The 21,854-nt window shown below is 37.8% G+C and overlaps 1 protein-coding gene across 1 annotated transcript; it reads left to right on the forward strand.

The window, feature by feature from the left end:
* Window positions 1-7,101: 7,101 nt before the first annotated feature.
* On the forward strand, window positions 7,102-21,628 carry IFI44 (interferon induced protein 44). The gene is made up of 9 exons (XM_010377869.2): window positions 7,102-7,241; window positions 7,521-7,987; window positions 11,612-11,648; window positions 12,343-12,538; window positions 12,691-12,840; window positions 16,925-17,096; window positions 18,104-18,204; window positions 20,253-20,426; window positions 21,315-21,628. Exons 2-9 carry the CDS (start codon window positions 7,531-7,533, stop codon window positions 21,360-21,362), a joined length of 1,335 nt encoding a protein of 444 aa, XP_010376171.1. The 5' UTR covers window positions 7,102-7,241; window positions 7,521-7,530; the 3' UTR covers window positions 21,363-21,628.
* The last annotated feature ends 226 nt before the right edge of the window (window positions 21,629-21,854 follow it).

Raw genomic sequence — 21,854 nt, forward strand, 5'->3', positions numbered from 1 at the left:
AAAAAGTTTTAGATAGAAACTTGATGTTTCTTAGTGTTACATATGTTATCTTATAGAAATAACTAAGGGAAGTTAGTGCCTTGTGACCACAGTCTATGTGACTTTTAGGCAGAAAAAAACTATAAGGAAAGGAGCTAACAGTCATGCTGTAAGTAGCAGTAAGGAATTGGCTTAAAGGGCAAGCTGGTTAGTACTTAGCTGTGCTTTTATTCAAAGTCTACATTTTATTTAGTGGTTAATGTTTGCTGTTCATTAGGATGGTTTCACAGTTACTATACAAATGTGGAAGCAATGGGTCCAAAAAGTAGGGCATGATTTTCTCCATTTAATCCAGGGAAAAACCAAGCCTTGGCCATTGTTGGTTGGGAGACTGAAGGTGATTGAAGGCTCACCATCATCCTTACCAACTTTTGGACCATAATTCACCCATCTCTTTGGTGGAGCCTGAAAAAAATCTGGGCAGAATGTAAGACATTTTTATTTTGTTTAAAGAGGCAACAGAGTGTGCCCTTATGAAGGAGATGGAGACCCTGCAAGGAAGAGAAGGAGTAAAGGAGAGATCAAGGGAGAGAAATAATGAGGAACATTTAATTTGACCCAACATCCTTTAGGAGCATAAATGTTGACACTAAGTTCTCCTTTTTGTGCTAAAATGGACAGTATTAGCAAAATGATTGTCAGGCCTCTGAGCCAAAGCTAAGCCATAATATCCCCTGTGACCTGCATGTACACATCCAGATGGCTGGTTCCTGACTTAACTGATGACATTCCACCACAAAAGAAGTGAAAATGGCCTGTTCCTGCCTTAACTGATGACATCACCTTGTGAAATTCCTTTTCCTGGCTCATCCTGGCTCAAAAGCTCCCCCACTGAGCACCTTGTGACCCCTCCCACCCCTGCCTGCCAGAGAACAACCACCTTTGACTGTAATTTTCCTTTACCTACCCAAATCCTATAAAACGGCCCCACCCCTCTCTCCCTTTGCTGACTCTCTTTACGGACTCAGCCCGCCTGTACCCAGGTGATTAAAAAGACTTATTGCTCACACAAAGCCTGTTCGGTGGTCTCTTCACACAGACGCGCATAACTATGATACCACAATTTCTTTCTTTCTTTTTTTTTTTTTTGAGGCGTAGTCTCGCTCTGTCGCCCAGGCTGGAGTGCTGTGGCACAATCTCGGCTCACTGCAAGCTCCGCCTCCCGGGTTCACGCCATTCTCCTGCCTCAGCCTCCCCAGTAGCTGGGACTACAAAGCGCCCGCCACCTCACCCGGCTAGTTTTTTGTGTTTTTAGTAGAGATGGGGTTTCACCGTGTTAGCCAGGATGGTCTCGATCTCCTGACCTCGTGATCCGCCCACCTCGGCCTCCCAAAGTGCCGGGATTACAGGCGTGAGCCACCGCCCCTGGCCAGATACCACAACTTCTTATCCTCTGGCTCTATATTGCTTTGGAAACACTTAAACATCAAATGGAGTTAAATACATATTTGAAATTTAGGTTAGGGAATACTGGTGAGGAGACCTCAAAAAGGGGGAAACATCTTTTGTCTGGGAGGATATTTTCCATTTTGTGGATTTCCCTGATTTTTCTCTACCAACCTGAGTGGTAGTGGGAATTATTGTTTTGCTACATTTTAGAGGTCATCCAGGATTTTTGAAACTTTACATACTTTACAGTTAAGCAAGCTGTACAGCTCAGTCAAAGACAGTGCTAAGGAGTATAGCAGATGAACTATAAGTGTGTTGGGAGGTAGAATATCATCTTAAAGTGAGAGTGATGTAGTGGAGACAGTTGAAATGTCAGTGCTAGAGACTTTGTGGTGTGCATGGGTAGGTTAGGTTGTTGCATTAGAAAGTGACTCTTTCCAATAGGAATTTGTAGCTTTGTGCAAACTCATCCACTATCTACCTCAATAAAATACTGAGAAAAGAAAAATAGAGCAGTTTGAGTTCTGTGAGATATGCAGGCCCAGAGAGACATAAGTGTGGTCCTTTAGTCTTGCTTCCTGCGTGCCACAGTGCCCCTCCACAACCATAGCTGGGGGCAATTGTTTAATGTCATTTTGTTCCTGACTAGCTGCCTTGCCCATTATCTTCATGTTCTTGGAATTTGATTCAGAGAGCAATTTATAGCCAATTGATAGCTTATGCTGTTTTAATGTAAATTCATGGTAAATAACTTAGGAACTGCCTCTTCTTTTTCTTTGAAAACCTACTTGTAACTGTTGCTAATAAGAATGCATATTGTTCAGGGCAACTTGACTCCATGCAGTTGGGTTATAACTCTCATGCTTGGCCCAAATAACCTCTCTACTTATATCAGTTTTTCCTACACTTCTTCCTTTTAGGTCAAGAATATCAAGAGGAGTTACTGTGCTGGGTAATGTGTAAACCTGTGTTTTGTTTAGAAAGATAAATTTAAAGACTATCACATTGCTTTCTCATAAAACAAGACAGGTCCACAATTAATTTACTTTGACACAAATTGATAGGGGGAGCTGAGTAAGCCCCGTATGCTTAATGATCGGCTGATGAATAATTATCTTTTAGCAACATAACTCAATCTAACGCTAAGGTACCCACAAGATGGCAAGGCTGATCAAAGTCTTCAGGGGGTCTTGCAACCAAAAGCCATGGAAATTTGGAAGCCCTCAAATCCCATTCTTAATCGGATGAGTTTATGGACCAATTTGTGGAGGACAGTAGACTAAATAGATCTAATTTTTGCCATCAATGTAAGGAAGATAAAAACCTGCATACCAGTTGTAAACCCTCGTAAAATCTTTCTCTGATATTGGAGAAAATGCAGGCCACTTGGGCCAGTGAGATCATAGATGTAGAAATACAGTCCATTTTCAGTTGCACCCTCCCGCAGTCCCACTTCCTTCCTCAACACAATTCAAGCAAATAGACTCAAACTGTTTCAGGCTCCAAGACAGGAAGTGCAATGTAAGCAAAATTGCAAAAATTGAGGGTATGGGGTAGAGGTGGGGAGGTCAAGTAACAAGCTGTGCTAAACAGTTATGTGTAAATATATTTTTTCATTTTAAAAAATTGATTTCTTTTGCACATTCCATGACAATACCTGACAGATTTTTTAAATAAATGCAAAGAAACATATGTTCAAGCCACTGAGCTCATTTGTCTTCTGTTTTGATAAAGTGGTAAAGAAGGAATTAGCATGTGAATGGATTGCTACAATTGAAATAAGCATACAAAGATAAATTCATTTATGGTGCTTTGAGTGGGTGAGACCCCCTTCTACCAGAGAGATGATCAGTGTTAGATTTATAGAGGGATTATCAAATTCCCATGGCCAAGAAGGTCAGAGAGAGAGAGAGAGAGAAAAAAGTGATTCATGTGCATGATAGAACAGTAGACATTTCAAATGGACACTGTATTAGTCCATGCTCATGCTGCTATAAAGAACTGCCCAAGACTGGGTAATTTATAAAGGAGAGAGTTTTAATTTGACTCAAAGTTCCACAGAGCTGGGAGGCCTCAGGAAACTCAGAATCATGGTGGAAAGGGAAGCAAACATCTTCTTCATGTGGTGTCAGGAGAGAAAAATGAGTGCCTTTCAAAGAGGGAAGCCCCTTATAAAACCATCAGATCTCATGAGAATTAACTCACTATGATAAGAACAGGATTGGGGGAAACTGTCCCCATGATTCAATTATTTCTACCTGGTCCCTCCTACAACAAATGGGGATTATGGGAACTAAAATTCAAGATGAGATTTAGGTGGAGACACAGTCAAACCATATCATTTAACCCCGACCCTTTCCCAAATCTCATGTCCTCACATTTCAAAACACAATCACACCTTCCCAACAGTCCCCCCAAATATTAACTATTTTCAGCATTAACCCAAAAGTCCACAGCCCAAAGTCTCACTGATGACAAGGCAAGTCCCTTTTGCCTATGAGCCTGTAAAATCAAAAGCAAGTTAGTTACTTCCTAGATACAGTGAGGGTACAGACATTGGGTAAATGCATTCATTCCAAGTGGGAGAAATTGACCAAAATGAAGGAAATACAGGCCCCATGCAAGTCTGAAATCCAGCTGGACAGTCAGAGCTTAAAGCTCTGAAATGATCTCCTTTGAATCTATGTGTTACATCCAGGTCACACTGATGCAATAGGTGGACTCCCAAGGCCTTGAGAAGCTCTGTCCCTGTGGCTTTGCAGGATACAGCACCCTCACTTGAGCTGCTTTCACAGCTAGCATTGAGTTTCTACAGCTTTTCCAGGCACACAGTGCAAGCTGTCAGTGTATCTACCACTCTGGGGTCTGAAGGACAGTGACCCTCTTCTCATAGCTCTGCTAGGCAGTGCCCCAGTGGGGACTCTGTGTGGGGGCTTTGATCCCACATTTCCCTTCCACATTGCCCTAGCAGAGGTTCTCTATGAGGACTCTGCCCTTGCAGCAGACTTCTACCTGGACATCCAGGTGTTTCCATACCTCTTCTGAAATCTAGGCAGAAGTTCCCAAACCTCAGTTCTTGTTCTCTGTGTACCCACAGGACCAAGACCATATGGAAGATGCCAAGGCTGGGGATTTGCACCCTCCGAAGCAACGTCCTGGCTGTACCTTGGCCCCTTTTAGCCATGGCTGGAGTGGCTGGGACACAGTCCCGAGGCTACACAGAGCAGCAGGTCCCTGGACCCAGCCCAGGAAACCAGTCTCTAGGCCTGTGATAGAAGTGACCGCGGTGAGATCTCTGACATGCCCTTGAGACATTTTCCCCATTGTCTTGGTGATTAACATTCCATTTCTTGTTACATATGCAAACTTCTGCCACTAGTTTGAATTTCTTCTCAGAAAATGGGGTTTTCTTTTCTATCCCATTGTCAGCCTACACATTTTTGAACTTTCATGCTCTGCTTTCTCTTGAATGCTTTGCCACTTAGAAATTTCTTCGGCCAGATACATAAAATCATCTCTCTCAGGTTTAAAGTTCCATAGATCTCTAGGGCAGGGGCAAGATGCTGCCAAGTCTCTTTGCTAAAACACAGCAAGAGTCACTTTTGCTCCAGTTCCCAACAAGTTTCTCTCTCCATCTGAGACCACCTCAGCCTAAACTTTATTGTCCATATCACCATCAGCATTTTGTTCAAAGCCACCCAACAAGTCTCTAGGAAGTTCCAAACTTTCCCACATCTTCCTGTCTTCTGAGCCCTCCAAGTCTCCAGGAAATTTCAACCTTTCTCACATTTTTCTCTCTTATTCTGAGTCTTCTAAATTGTTCCAGCCTCTGCCAGTTACTCAGTTCCAAAGTCGCTTCCACATTTTTGGGTATCCTTATAGCAGTGCCCCACTCCCTCTGCACCAATTTACTGTATTAATCTGTTCTCACACTGCTATAAAGAATGGCCTGAGACTGGGTAATTTATAAAGGAAAGAGGTTTAATTGACTCACAGTTCCACAGAGCTGAGAAGGCCTCAGGAAGCTTATAATTATGTTGGAAACGGAAGCAAACATGCCCTTCTTCACATGGCAGCAGAAGAGAGAAATGAGTGCCCAGAGAAAGGGGAAGCGATTTATAAAACCATCAGATATTGTAAGAACTAACTCACTATGATCAGAATTGCCCCCATAATTCAATTATCTCTATCTGGTCCCTCCATTCTCCTGTTCACTGCCATTCTCCAAACTTAACTCTGCTCCAACCATACTGAGCTTCTTACTGCAACAAGCTGCCACAGGGGTGATTATCCTCGCCATTCTCTCTGCTTATAAAGCTCTTTTCCTAGATACTTTCATGGTACTCCCTCTCACTCCATTCAGGACACTTCTCCAATGACATCTCATTAAATAGACCTTTCTTGATTATACTGTCTAAAGCAGGAGATTTCTTCCCTCATCACTCCTATTCCTCCTCTTTTTCTCACTTACACTCCAAAACTCTGTTTATTTATTTGAAAAGCGGCAATAATAGTGGTGTCTTCATCAAAAAGTTATTAAAATAAACACATAAGATACATGTAAATTACCTTACAAATAATAAGTCTATAATAATATACTTTTTAAAGCAAAGTAAATAGTACCCCATAAGCTGCTTAAAATATTTTCATTTGATGGTGCTATTGGTTTTTATAGGGCCAACAAATTAAAAGAATCTTTTTAGGGCAGGCAGGCAATTTAAATTTGTTAGAACCAGTCAGGTATAAAGCAAGAGGGGACAAAGGAGGACTGGAGAGTGGATACCCAATGATATAAAAGCATTCACATTCAAAAATTAAAAAATATAAAGGTATTGCATTGGCCCTACAAAACAAATCTGCAGATTGAATTCTGCCTATAGGACATAAATTTATGATCCTTAGCAATGTGAAGTTAGAGAAGGGGCTTTATTGTGATATTGACATGAGTTGTTTTATATCTTATAAATGAAGTCTCCTCATTTTCCTGTGGTGAGAAGAGAGGGGGCAAGCAGAAAAACAGAGGAACAAATTTGGAGGCTAAAATAACATTCTATATAAGGAAATATACTAGTGCAGAATTAATTGATAGCAGGGATTAAGAGATGTAAATTAATTTGAGATACATATTCTAGAGGTAGAATACACAATACTTTTTGTATGTCCATATACAGAAATTGGTTGCATTTTCCTTAAATAAAAAGATTTTTTTAAAAGTCAGTGAGCTGTTATGTTTTCTTCCCTCTGACTTCAATTCCTTGATTCTTTCAATACTATTTTTTTTTTTTTTTTGAGACGGAGTCTCGCTCTGTCGCCCAGGCTGGAGTGCAGTGGCCGGATCTCAGCTCACTGCAAGCTCCACCTCCCGGATTTACACCATTCTCCTGCCTCAGCCTCCCGAGTAGCTGGGACTACAGGCGCCCGCCACCTCGCCCGGCTAATTTTTTGTATTTTTTAGTAGAGACGGGGTTTCACCATGTTCGCCAGGATGGTCTCGATCTCCTGACCTCGTGATCCACCTGTCTCGGCCTCCCAAAGTGCTAGGATTACAGGCTTGAGCCACCGCGCCCGGCCTCAATACAATTTTTTAAAATATAGATTTACTGTCTAAAAGCTGGATCAGCTTACGCTCCTTTGTTGAGAGAAGTTGGCATGCTGTCAAGTGGGCTGGGCATACTGAGTTTCAGTTTCCTTTCTCTGAGTCTTTGAAGCTTCAAGGCTGGAGAATAATTTCCTTTGCTCATTTCGTGCCTGCCCAGCTATCCAGACAGAGCAGCTACTCTCAGCTCTAGCTGATACTACAGACACTACAACAGGTAAATGTCTTTCTGCTTTCCATTTTTCCTAGCTAGCATTAGTCTCTCTCTTTCTCTCTCTCTCAGGTGACAGTGTCACTTGCCAGTCTCTGTTTCTGTTTTAATTTATAAAGCAATGATTTATAGGAAAAAATTAGCTAATGATTTTTCTGTTCATCCTTTGTTTCGTCATTTTTTGCGTTATGTAGAATATGTAAGAGGCATAAATGCAAGGTTTATAACAGCATATATTATCTGTTTCTTAATATTTAATGGAAAACATATCTGATTTGCCACTAGATCAAGAAGTATGGCAGTGACAACTCGTTTGACATGGTTGCATGAAAAGATCGTGCAAAATCATTTTGGAGGAAAGCGGCTTAGCCTTCTCTATAAGAGTAGTGTCCATGGATTCTACAGTGGAGATTTGCTTGACAGATGTTGTAATCAAGGGCCTACTCTAACAGTGATTTATGGTGAACATCATATTATTGGAGCATATGCCGAAGAGAGTTACCAGGAAAGAAAGTCTGCCTCCATCATCCTTTTTGCACTTCAAGAGACTAAAATTTCAGAATGGAAACTAGGACTATGTACACCAGAAAGACTGTTTTGTTATGACAATATACAATATAACTCCACAACTAATTTCCAGATAGAGTTAGGAAATAGAAAAGTGATTATGGGCTCAAAGACAACGGAAGATCTTGGACTTGTTCAAAATTGTACTATTTCTATTCAGGATTGTGAAGTTTTTCGATGTGAAGGTAGGTTTAATTAGATAATCCTGTATAGAGTTCTCCCTTGCATGTTTGGTTGGTTTGAACCAATTCATCTCTTTAAGGAAAAATGACCTTTTCACTCATCCATAATTTGGATGGTTCAGATTGAAACCTGGACACAAATTGTTTACTAAGAGACAACCAGGGTCAATAAAATGTATATTTATGATAAGAACACTTAACATAAGATTTATCCTCTTAGCACATTTTTAAATACAGTAAATCCTCAGTTAACGTGAACTATAGGTTCTTGGAAACTGTGACTTAAGTGAAACAACTTAGAAGGAAACCAGTTTATTTCCCTCATCATTATGGAAGAAAGACATTAGTCAAGGACATGCTGTATGTTGTTTTGCTTAAAATTACAGTTTCCAAGAATCCATGATGATGTTAAGTGATGACTTACCATATACCAGCAGTGGTCTCCAACCTCTTTGGCACCAGGGACCAGTTTCGTGGAAGATAATTTTTCCACAGACTGGTGGTGGGGGGATGGTTTCAAGTGCATTACATTTATTGTGCATTTTATTTCTATTGCTGTTATGTTGCAATATATAATGAAATAATTATACAACTCATTGTAATGTAGAATCAGCCAGAACCCTGAGGTTGTTTTCCTGCAACTAAACGGTTCCATCTGGGGGGTGATGGGAGACAGTGAATTATCTATCAAGCATTAGATTCTCATAAGGAGCACACAGCCTAGACCCCTCACGCACAGTTCATAATAGGGTTTGCGCTCCTATTAGAATCTAATTCCGCTGCTGATCTGACAGGAAGCAGAGCTCAGGCTGTAATATGAGCAATGGGGAGAAGCTGTAAATACAGATGAAGCTTCACACTCCTGCCGCTCAAGTCCTGCTCTGTGGCCTGGATCCGAACTGGCCACAGATAGCCGAGGCTCCGTGGCCCTGGGAGTTGGCGACCCCTGCCATATGGCATTGTTGCTGTAGGTACTATGCTGTACAGTAGATCTTAGGTACTATGCTGTACAGTAGATCTCTGGGACTTAATTATCTTGCATAAGTAAAACTTTATGCCCTTTGACAAATATATTCTCTTTTCTTCCTTCCCACAGTCCCTAGCAAACCACCATTCTAATTCTGCTTTTATGAATTTGACTATTTTAGATTCCTCATGTAAGTGGGATTATGTAGTATTTGTCCTTTTGTGTCTGGCTTATTTCACTGAGCATAATATCTAATATTGCTGTATTAGCAATTTTAAAGATAGGGACAATCAGAAATCTAAGAAAAGGCAGAAAGAGTACTTAGATATTCTGTGTGGTTCCCTAAATCTTTCCTTTCCATATTGGACATATGCTTTAAGGGCCAGAAAAATAGGCAGGGGTTTTAAATGAAGTTTATGGGCCACTTTACATATTGAAAAATTATATGACAGCTTTCAAGACATTTTCAAGGGAGGCAAGAATGCCCTCTTAATCCATGGAATCTGTAATTTTATTTGTTTTTTGAGATAGAGTCTCTGTTACCCAGGCTGGAGTGCAGAGTGCAGTAGCAAGATCTCAGCTTACTGCAACCTCCACCTCTCAGGATCAAGCAGTTCTCCTGTCTCGGCCTCCTGAGTCGCTGGGATTACAGGCATGCACCACTGTCCCCAGCTAATTTTTTGTATTTTTAGTAGAGCCAGGGTTTCATTGTGCTCACCAGACTGGTCTCGAACTCCTGACCTGGTAATCCGCCTGCCTTGGCCTCCCTAAGTGCTGGGATTACAGGCTTCAGCCACTGTGCCTGGCCGGAATCTAGGTTTATTTACTAAGTAATTCTTAACCACTGATATCCTGTTAAGGATGTTCAAGGGATGTGTACTATTTCCGTGTGGAAAATGTCATTAGTCTATTCACCAGGACATAAAATTACTAGCATACTTATTAGAAAGTTAGACTTGGTCAGTTGTCTTCCTTTTTTCCCTGAGAGTGTTCCCTGGTAAAGTGAGCAAATGTGTCTGTCTAGCTGCTTTAACTCCTACCTTCATAGTGATTCATCCTTATTCTTGTGTGTAGCAATAGTTTATTACTTTTCATTCATGTAGTGTTCCATTGTAGTGCATCCTTCACAGTATTTTATCCAATCTTCACTGGTGGACATTTGTGTTTTCTAGTTTGGGGCTATTACAAATAATACTGCTATAAATATTATTGTACATATCTTTTGGTTCACACATATAATTGTTTTTTGAAGAAAATACCAATGAAATTGCTGGATCACAGGGTATGTATATGTTCATCTTCACACTGATGACATTTCCCAACATAGTTTTATATCAATTTCTATAACCGTAAGTAGTGTACAAGGGTCTCTGTCACCCCAAATCCTTTTCAGTGTTTTGTTTTATTTTTAGATTATGTAACCATTTTGGTATATGAGTGGTGGTATGACATTTAACAAATTTGTCTTTCTTTGATAAAACAAGATAATTTATTTATTTTACATTTTAAAATAATTACTATATTAATTTATCCTTTCTTCAAGTTTTAAAAAATTTGGTTTTATATTTTATATTTCTTTTTATATTCCTAAGGTTCTTTTCTTTATTCTTTCTTACTCTATTTTCAATTTTCAATGTTTTCCTTCTTTCTTGTCATTAATGAAATAGGATTTTATCATAAAATTGACATAAAGGTTCATATTGCTATTTTCTATATATTTATAATTGTGGTTTCTATTTCCTTTTGGATATTAAAGTTATTTAAGACAGTGCTTTTTAAACTCCCAGGAGGTTGCTTTTCCATTTGTTTGTAATTGCGTTTTGCTAGTTTCATTATATTATAGACATTGAGGGAAGTTTTCACAATTTCTACTATTGGTAATATTGTTCACTTTGTTGCCATACATATGGCCATGTTTATAAATGTTCCACATGATATTCTTCTTTTGTAACTGAGAGAATTGGTAGCATCGCTTATCCTTATCCTTTCTGTTTTAAATTCACCATAAAAATGTCTCTTTCTAAGAAAAAACAATTCTGAGTTTGTGCCTTATTGTTCTGAATGAAATCCTCTGCTTACACTTGAACTATTTACTGCACTCTGATTGGGTAGGCATGAGTCTTATCTTCTCTTCTGGGGGCAGGAATCAAATTAAGTGAGCTGGAAGTTCCTGGAGTTCCAATTGTTAATAGCAGGTTGTAGAGAAAATCTAGTGCCTGTGTTTCTGTTTGTGTGTCTCTGCACATTATCCCTCTCAGACCTATTGGATTATGGAGGGGAATATGTCTTATTAGACATTTCCACATTTCCACATTAGACATTCCCACATCTCTAGGCCTTGCTTCTTTTCTTTAGAAAACACCCACACCCTCAATTCCCATGTGGGAGTGAGTCACACACACACTCACACATAACTGAATGAGAAGAGATCTGCTGATAGTACAGAGGGTCTACCTTGCCTCTAGCGCTAGCGTCTTCAAATGATGTTAATGAGATTTATCAGAATTTTCTCTATAAGATTGTTCCCTTTTCACCATACAGGACCGTTCTCATGGAAAAGCTATTTTTGTATTTGTCTCTAGTGAATTCATTGACATTCATTCAGTCAGCCAATCATTCGACAACTTCTAATCTACATTATTCTTTGATTATTTCCTCAGATTTACTGGATGAAAGAAAGATAAAAGGGGCGACTGAGTAAGTCAATGTTTTTAAGATTCTATTATTCTCTTCATTTTCTTTGACTTATTCTATGATAGGTCTCATCAATATAATTGGCAACACATATTATCACACATAACTTGTGGATCATCAAGAACAAACTATTTATAATCATAAAATATTTGATAATGTTAAAACTAAAAGGGCATTGAGTAGAGGAAAGGAATTTTTAATGTGATATACTTGAAGAAAAATAGTTATTTGTTTTTATGTCTGTTTTACTTAGAATTCTTGCAGTTAATGTTTCAACTACTCTAGAGAGTTGCTAGAAGAAGTGGTTGGCAGGTGGGGAATACCCATCATGAACTTCAAGAACATGTTAGAAATGGTCTACTTTCATGAACTTTGGAAGTCACATGTATTTTGACTTCTGAAGTTTAGTGTTAAATAATTGATCTTTATGTATAATACAGCTATTATTTATTCTTAGATGTATATGGTCTACTAATTTAAATCTGAAAGATTTTATGTCTGGCTTTAGTTGTGTGTTATTTTTTGCTTTTTGTTCTTTTTGCAATAGAATTTCATGTAGGTTCGTCTCATGATTTTTATGTAAGAAGGCAAGTTGCTAATAAAAAAATCTATGAAAAAAATGAATCCGCAGAAAATTTATAGTAAGGTTTTATGACCTAACTGCAGTCAATTGTTAAAAACGGTCATGTCTGAACAGGCTCAGGAAGAGCTTATTGTCTGCCTTGAGAACTTATGAACCATATGGATCCCTGGTTCCACAAATACGAATTCTGCTGCTGGGTCCAGTTGGAGCTGGGAAGTCCAGCTTTTTCAACTCAGTGAGGTCTGTTTTCCAAGGGCATGTAACGCATCAGGCTTTGGTGGGCACTAATAGAACTGGGATATCTGAAAAGGTAAGCACATTTGAGGCCACCTAGCCTTTGCTTCTCTGTTCAAATCAATTATATTTCAAAAGCCTTTTGCAGATCAACTTTATTACATATAGACTTCATCTCAATTTATAATAAAAAATGAATCTTTAAAATTGCTTTTATCCCCTCTACAGTATAGGACATACTCTATTAGAGATGGGAAAGATGGCAAATATCTGCCATTTATTCTGTGTGACTCACTGGGGCTGGGTGAGAAAGAAGGCGGCCTGTGCAGGGATGACATATTCTACATCTTAAATGGTAACATTCGTGATAGATACCAGGTAAGATGTGACTAATGAGAATTTATAATTGATTTTTTAAATGCTTATTTTTGTATAAATGTATCAGCATTTATCTTCTTAAACTATACTTGCTCAAGGTCCTTTGTCCCTATTCGATTTTTTTTTTTTTCAAAAAGAATAAAAACATCTGAGGGCTCTTCCATCATGGCTATCGTAACAGCTACTCCACTTTCCATTGCTTTCAGCTATGTGAAACAGAAATCCAACTACATGAACTTACCTACATAGATAATTTTTCTTATGTAAGAGGAGGTCTGAAGGCAGGCAGCTTGGGATCAGTGTGGCAGCTATCTGAAGTTATTAATTTCAGAGAGCCTTCCAATTTTTTGAGGTCCTCAGCATGGGCTGTTAAGATATGCCTCCCCCAAATTTATATATTGAAACCCTAGTCCTCAATGTGATGGTATTTGGAGGTAGCGACTTTGGGAGGTAATTAGGTCATAAAGATAGAGACCTCATGAATGGGATTAGCGCTCTTACATACATGAGAGAGATGATCTCTTTCTGTCATGTGAAGATATAGCCTGAAGGTGACTCTCTGTAAACCAGGAAGAGAACCCTGACCAGAAACCGAGTCTTCTGGCACCTTGATCTTGAACTTCTCAGCCTCCAGAACTGTGAGAAATAAATGTTTGTTGTTTAAGCCACCCAATCTATATAACGTGTCGTAGCAGCCCCACCTGACTGAGACGTATGACTGTCGTTTTTATGTGAAAAGAACACTGAGCACTGTCAGTGTTCCAGGCAAGAGGAAGGGGAGATCAAAGAACCATCTCGGTATATATTTTTTAAACTTCTAGTCTTCTAATGAACATTCAGATCTTGAATTAATCATTAAGTTTACTTTGTTCCAAATGATAGTCAGTGATGCCAACATCTTTCACTGAATGCCTTTTGTATCTTTTCATTATGAAATATTGGGGTCAGTTTTTGTATTCTCTAGTTTTTTCTATTGATGTAGTGATCTATTATTTCATGATAGCATTTTAATTACTATATTATCTAATTGTTTAATTACCATAGTAATCAATTATGGATTGATAACTTACCAGACAAGTCACATTCTTTTTTTATTACTCCTATTTGTTTTTCTTGGCAATTTTCATACCTATACCTTTTCAAATGAGGTTTCTTGTGCTTTGTTTGTTCATTTGTGTTTGATTTCTTGTTGTTTATATTGAAATTATATTAACACTTTATACTGAAAATTGATTGACATCTTTACATATCTTATGTGCCTGTTAAAAAACACAGCAAGTTTTGTTTTTCTATTCATGCAAGATTCTTTCATTCTTTAGTATAGAGTTATCTTGTAAGTGCTGTTTATTTTTAAATATTCTTTTTTAAATACAAACTTTTTATCACCGAGAATTTTAAAATAGACAAAATAGTTTAATGGATTCCTATGTACTCAGATTCAAAAATTTTTGGCTCACAGCCAGTCTTGTTTTATCTGTATCTACCCACTTTCTCTTCTCTTGTATTATTTTGAAGCAAACCCAAGAAATCGTAACATTTCATTCAATACTGACTATACATATAACTATACAAATAGGAGCATATATATATCTCCTTAAACATAGTCATAATACTCTTACCCCACCTAAAATTTACAATCGTTCCATAAATTATCAAATACGACTCAATGTTTGAATTTCTAATTGCTTTATAAATATACATCTTTAAGTTTGTTTGAAAAACATTCAAATAGGTCTATTCAGTTTCTTTGACTTTATATCCCTCACTTTTTCCTTATCATCTGTTTCTTAAGAAATCTAGTTGTTTTGCAGACTTCTATGTAATCTGAACTCCATTATTTTCATCCCTCAGGGTGGTTTTACATGGTCCTCTGTTTTCCATATGTCCTGATTATTGAGAGTTGAATCTAAAGAGTGTTCCAATTCAGATTCTACTTCATAGATTGTGTTGTATTCTATGAAACTGTGCACAGTTTGGGGATTTATCACTTTTCTAATATTGGTATTAATCAATGTTTAATGCCTAGATCCATTTATTTGTTAAGGTGTGAAAATAGTGACATTCTCTATTATTCTTTCACCATTTCACATACAAAAGAGAAGCTTACCCTCACCTATTCTTTGATTATCCAGTGGCACAGTTTAAAAAGAACAGGATATATGCTTGAATTTTTTGCCTTTTTGCAAGACTTTGAAATAATGACATTTCCTTCACCTTTGCCAATAGGGTCAAGATATTATTTTATTGTTATTAAGAACAACTCAGTATGAATTGAACATATGTTGTGTGTTTCAATCCATTGTAGGTTTTCTCCATACTGATGTAAAGTGTACCATCTTGTACCAGTGAGAGCCTCTACAATTTGGATCCTGAGTCCATTTAACATGAACCTGAAAGTCTTTTTTATATTCTTTTATTCTTGCCACAGCTTTTGAGACAGCTGTTTCTTCAAGTAGTCTTGGTGTGGGGCATTAGAAATGTTCGGCCGGGCGCGGTGGCTCAAGCCTGTAATCCCAGCACTCTGGGAGGCCGAGACGGGCGGATCACAAGGTCAGGAGATCCAGACCATCCTGGCTAACCCGGTGAAACCCCGTCTCTACTAAAAAAAAAAATATAAAAAACTAGCCTGGCGAGGTGGCGGGCGCTTGTAGTCCCAGCTACTCGGGAGGCTGAGGCAGGAGAATGGCGTAAACCCGGGAGGCGGAGCTTGCAGTGAGCTGAGATCCGGCCACTGCACTCCAGCCTGGGCGACAGAGCGAGACTCGGTCTCAAAAAAAAAAAAAAAAAGAAATGTTCATAGCTACTTGGCTGGTCATTGTTTCTTGCCTTTTTAGTGAGCAGAGTTAAGTAATATACATTTTCATGAAAAAAAATTTATGAACTTATACAAAAACTTCTTATTCAAATTCAGTACTAGAAAGTTTTCACTTACTCTCTTTTCTATCACTTGTATATCTGCTTTCTCCCAAACTGAGAATTCTCACTCTCAAAAACAGTGGAGGTAACAGAATATCATGTCACAACTCATTTCCTTTATCTTATATATCATCTACAGGAACCTCAGTATAAAAGCTCTATCAGTACCATGAACAATCTCATCATAATCACACTTAGTATCATTTCATATAATCACAATCAAAACTGGAAATAATTAAAACATCTTAGCAGATTTTTATAGTGTATTTAGGTTGTATCATGTATCATTGGAGGGGTATACAAATTATTATATTTTGAAGTCAATCAAAATAGTTTATCCCTGTATTGTAACTGCAACAGTTCACTAATTCAATTAAATTTAGGAATTGATTTTTTAAGTTAATTTGGTTTTATGTTTATGTTTAGCATTTATATGGTTCAAAGATCAAATCTACAAAATAATGTATATTCAAAGAATCTGTCTTCCTTCTCTGCCCCTTCAAATAAATTTCTCCCCTCTTCCTATTAGTAACCATACAAAATTTATATTTTTCTTGCCTTTTTAAATATATAACAAAGTACATATAAATTTGCAGCTACTCCATTCTTGGAGAAGTGGTAGAAAACTGTGTTTTATTGACATATCAGATGAAGTTTAATTGATACGGCATTTTTCTGCTACAAATGTTCCTGCAGTTAATAACCTTTGCATATATCATTATGTATTTTTGTCAGTATATCAGTAAGACAGATTCCCAACAGAGAAACTGCTAGCTGAAGAGTAAAGTCATCTTACCTTGAACGCCTTTCCTCCTTGCGCTCTGCTTGATGGTACCAGCTTTTTTTCTGAATTCTCTTACTTCCATCTGTGGGCAGATTGCCTTTCTTATCTAGAACACCTTCAGCCATATCCTTATCCTCTTGAACTCCTGCTATTTTAGCTCTCAGATTACATGTCCTTTCCTCACAGATGTCTTACCTGACAAGGTGAAAGGACTGCTAGCTTACTTGCATAATGCCTGTATTTCCTATTAAGATTGTTAACCTCACACTATTAGAGACTTTTCTGTTTTGTTTACCATTCAGTTCACTTGCACAGTGCGTGGTACATAGTTTGTGCTCATAAATATTTGTTGAATTAATATGTTGCTTTTTGTCTACCTTACAGTTTAATCCCATGGAATCAATCAAATTAGGTCATCGTGACTACATTGATTCCCCATCGCTGAAGGACAGAATTCATTGTGTGGCATTTGTATTTGATACCAACTCTGTTGAACACTTCTCCTCTCAAATGATAGTAAAGATCAAAAGACTTCGAAGGGAGTTGATAAACGCTGGTGAGTCTCATTCCACTTTGCTACTAAGGGTAGTTGACTAGACTGTGTTTTAGAATGTATTTTGGACAGGATAAAGAACTTAAGTCATTGCATATTTCAATCTTCCCTAGTCTACCAGCATGCTTCAATGAAATTGAGCATTCATTAGCTATATAACTTTGTGCAAGTAACTTAAACTCTCTGTGCCTCAATTTTCTAATCAATAAAATTGGCATAATAATAGTACCCACCTTAGAGACTTTTTTTGTTAAGAATTAAAACAAATTAATGTATATATGAAGGGTAGTACAATCCAAACTACATGCTACCCCTATGTCCTGGCATGCATTTATTGACAAAGATTGGGCCTTGAGCTTTAAGAATTAGAAAATGAAAAAGAAACATGTCAGTAAGGAAAAGAAACAGGAAGGTAAGGTGTTTGGTAGAGAGAGGTAAAGAGTTTGGAGAAGGTAACCAGGCTCAGGGATTTAGGGTGAACCCATTCTGGCTTTTCTTGGTCATGTCCATTTGGAATGAGAAAGACCCAGTTTATCACTGTTCTTGGTTTTGAAGCAGAGAGTGATCAACTTACCTGCTTGCTGAAATTTAAAACTTTGCAAAGACGAGATGTGCAGAGAGATGATTACTAGTGTTGTGAAATAAGGGAAGTTTACTTGTGATGCTTTGATACATTCTATCTCTTTCAAAACACAACTTCTGGACAGAATATGAAATCAATCAGCAATATTGAGGCATAAATTTTAGTTACCTCTTACAAGAGGTGGTTTCATTTGAGGCCTCATTTGTTGCTGTGGAAGGCAGTGAAGGTGACTCCCCATGTCAGAGAAATTCCAGATACTAATAAGTAGTCCAGGGGAGTTTTTTGGGGAGATGAGGGTGACCGGGGTGCAGGGGATCTTTCCAAATCTGTAATTGTTCCACAGGTTGCCTATTGCATAACTGATAGTTAAGTAACTTGAAAATACTGATGCTCTCTAAAATGACAAAAACAATTCTGTTTGGCATAGGTGTGGTACATGTGGCCTTGCTCACTCATGTGGATAGCATGGATCTGATTACAAAAGGTGACCTTATAGAAATAGACAGATGTGTGCCTCTGAGGTCCAAGGTAATGAATGATGCCCTTCGTAAACACATTTTCTGGGGTATGTTACTACAATCACATACTAGTGTGTACAAAAATAAAAACAAGCAGCTACTGGGTTTAAGAAGAATTATACAAATTACTTAAATAGGGCCCATTTCCCAAGATTCAAAAGTTGAATACAGTCGTTCTTTGGTATTTGCAGTGGATTGGTTCCAGGAACTTGCATTGCTACCAAAATCTGTGGATGCTTAATGGCATAGTATTTGTACTTGCATACAACCTATGCACATCCTTTGATATATAAATAATATCTAGATTACTTATGATACCTAATCCAAATTAAATGCTATGTAAATAGTTGTTCTACCCTATTTTTAATTATTAATGACAAGAAAATAACCGGTACGTGTTCAGTACAGATGAAATATTTTTTCAAATTTTATTTTTTAATTTTTTTGAGATGGAGTTTCTGTTGCCCAGACTGGAGTGCAGTGGCATGATTTCGGCTCACTGCAACCTCCACCTCCTGGGTTCAAGTGATTCTCCTGCCTTGGTCTCTCTAGCAGCTGGGATTACAGGCATGTGCCACCACACCCAGTTAATTTTTTTGTATTTTTGTAGAGATGAGGTTTCACCATGTTGGCCAGGCTACTCTCAAACTCCTGACCTCAGGTGATCTGCCCGCCTCAGCCCCCAAAGTTCTGGGATTACAGGCATGAGTCCCTGCACCCGGCCATTTTTTTTCAATTGTTTTTGAGCCTTAGTTGAACTCACAGATGCAGAACCCATGGATACAGAAGGCTAACTGTCTATCTTTACACTGACATGGGTAAGTTCATTTATTACAATTTAATTCAACTAGATTCAATTCAATAAATGTTTGTTAATTGTCTTTAAGATTAAGCCAGTGTGATAGTCTCTTATCAGCTACACAGATCATGAAAAATTTCCCCCACACTAAACATTTTACAATTTTATAGATGGGGGTGAGGGGATGGGAGTATGGGCTAAGAAAAAGTTGACAAGAAATTATCTATGATTGACAATGATAAATATCATGAAACAATGAAAAATAAAGTGCTTTAAAAGTTTAGAGAAGAAAAATATAGTGTTAAAGGGGTTTGGGAAGATTTCGTCAATTGGACAGCACTGGGAAATGGCTTTCGAGGAGAATAAATATTTCAGAAAAGGAAGCGACAAAAAGGGCCAAAAAATTCAGCATAAGACAATATATTAATGGAGGAAAAGTCAGCATGTTTGGGAAACGTGGAGTTCAGGTTAGTGAAGGGCTGGATCTTTGTGGGGGGAGATAAAATGGGCAAGGAACATTTGCATGAAGTAATTTTATTTAATTAGGAGCATTATGAGGAATCACAGCAATTTTTTGAAAGAGTAATGATATGATCAAAGTCAATCAAAGTTATGATCTTCAGAAAAATTAATGTGGCACTGTGCACAGATTGGAATCAAAAGGAATCTGGAAGTGGGAACACTAGTTGGGGAAATGCAATGATAGTGAATATCTGCTGAGCACTAAGTATGTGATAGATTTTCTTAATCAGTCCTTATAGTAAGCCTATGAAATGGGTACTATCATTACTGCATTTTACAGGTGAGGAAACAAAGAAAACAGAGTAATATTTGCCAATGTTTATTGACAGTGCTGAGCAGTGACAGATAAATATTTCGAACCTAGGCAGTTTGGTTCTGGAGGTAAAATAGTCTAAACAAGAATCAAACATTAAACTGGTCTAATAAAATCTACTTATCCAGAGAATGTCTTTTAAAAGAAACAGAAAATTTATGGACTGTAGCATAGGTGTCTTAAAATTCTTGCTTCTAAATCATTTAGAATCCACTGCATGTATTCCAAATTACTATTACCAGTGACATTAGAACTTGATGCGTGAAGTTCTTCAAGAGTACTTTGTGAGACCAGATCTCCGTTTTTTTTCCAATGGGAAATTATTGCCAAGTTCTTACATTTTGATATTGCTTTCATAATTTATACTGACATAAAATAATATTTTTCACTGTTTTGCAATGTCTTTTTAATTTTTGTATTGCAGCTAGAGGAAGTCCAAAGAAAGCTTGGATTTGCTCTTTCTGACGTCTCGGTGGTTAGCAATTATTCCTCTGAGTGGGAGCTGGACCCTGTAAAGGATGTTCTAATTCTTTCTGCTCTGAGACGAATGCTATGGGCTGCAGATGACTTCTTAGAGGATTTGCCTCTTGAGGAAGAGGTAGATGTGTTTGGTGGTGTGGAAGCTTGAAAGGGGTCAGGTAGTCAGCTACTTTCTGCCTGGATCTATCAGCTACCTGGCAGCTCTCAGTCTTTTTGTGGGTTGTTGCCCTGTGATTAGTCCTGCTCTTTAACCCACTGTCTGGATGCATTTTTCCCTCCTCACATTTCCCTCTTTTCCTGGAGTACATCCTAAGAGAATCTGTACTACATTTTTTCCCCTCTTGTCTTGAGATGAAAGCTTTAAAATAATCCACTTCTGTCATTTCCACTCTCTGAACATCCCAAGCTGTATCCCTGGCCTCTTTTCTCAGACTATGTTTCTTTACTTAGGACCTAGAACTGGATTGGATCAGCATTGCTCCTCATCAGATGCGACCTTTGATTATTTGCTCCTTCCTTAGGACCTTACGCTCCTGTCTTTCTTTGATTTGCCTTTTTGTTTCTCTCCTTCGTCTTAGTCCCTCTTCATGCAGTGTGGCCTTTGCTAGGTAGAGGTATGTCCTTTTATGTAATGGTCACAGAATTTAGTATTACATAAACTTTCTTTTAACTGTCTGTGCATAGTACATGCTGCACTGTTCCATTTAGAGATTTGACAGAGGTTTCAGTTTAGTATACTCAAATCTTATTTTAGTGCTTGGGAAATGAATTCAGAATATCATATCCTCTCCAATTCTCTCTTTCTCAAATTGCTGGGAAACTCTCATGTTACTAACTTCATTGCTCTAACTCTGCCATCTTGGTTTCACCATCCCTTCTCTTCCTCAAGGTACATGTGCTGCTAATATTACATTCGTTGAGATCTCCAGCCTCCCAATATTCCTCTTCCCTCTGGTTGCCTTTCCTCAGATAATCCACTAAGAATATTTTGTGTTTCTTTTCTCAGGGAATCAAAGAAAGGAAATTATCAAGTGTGCACAAGGAAGAAAATTAATATGTGAAAAGTTCACGTAAATTTCTTCATATCACAGAAGATTAAAATTCAGAAAGGAGAAAACAGACCAAAGAGAAGTAACTAAGACCGAAGGGATGTGTTTTATTAATGTCTAGGATGAAGAAATGCATAAAACATTGTAGTACTTGTGAATAACTAGAGATAGCATGATTTAAAGTCATAATTGTGAAAAATAATAATAATTTTTCTTGAATTTATGTTCTGTATCTGTGAAAAAATAAATTTCTTATAAAACTTGGGTCTAACTTGAGAGTGCATGTGATTTTGGAAAAATTATGATTTGTCAGCATCTTCTGATATTCACTGCTTTCATCTTAATTTTGTCTTCTGATTTTATTTCTAAAGTATGTGATTTTGGTCTGTATGAATCCCTTCTTAATGTTGTATTCTTTAACCTAGAGCCATTTTTGCTTAATATTTGATACTTACCAAATATGGTACTTAATATTCATAAGAATTCCATAAGACTAA

The sequence above is a fragment of the Rhinopithecus roxellana genome, chromosome 12 (genome assembly GCF_007565055.1).
Source record: "Rhinopithecus roxellana isolate Shanxi Qingling chromosome 12, ASM756505v1, whole genome shotgun sequence".
NCBI lineage: Eukaryota > Metazoa > Chordata > Mammalia > Primates > Cercopithecidae > Rhinopithecus > Rhinopithecus roxellana.

Excerpts from the sequence above, each read along its gene's own strand:
- IFI44 (XM_010377869.2), top strand. The coding sequence starts at position 7,531 with ATGGCAGTGACAACTCGTTTGACATGGTTGCATGAAAAGATCGTGCAA. Across the intron at positions 12,539-12,690 it reads GAACTGGGATATCTGAAAAG|TATAGGACATACTCTATTAG; the intron begins GTAAGCACATTT and ends TCCCCTCTACAG. Across the intron at positions 20,427-21,314 it reads ATTTGCCTCTTGAGGAAGAG|GGAATCAAAGAAAGGAAATT; the intron begins GTAGATGTGTTT and ends TTCTTTTCTCAG.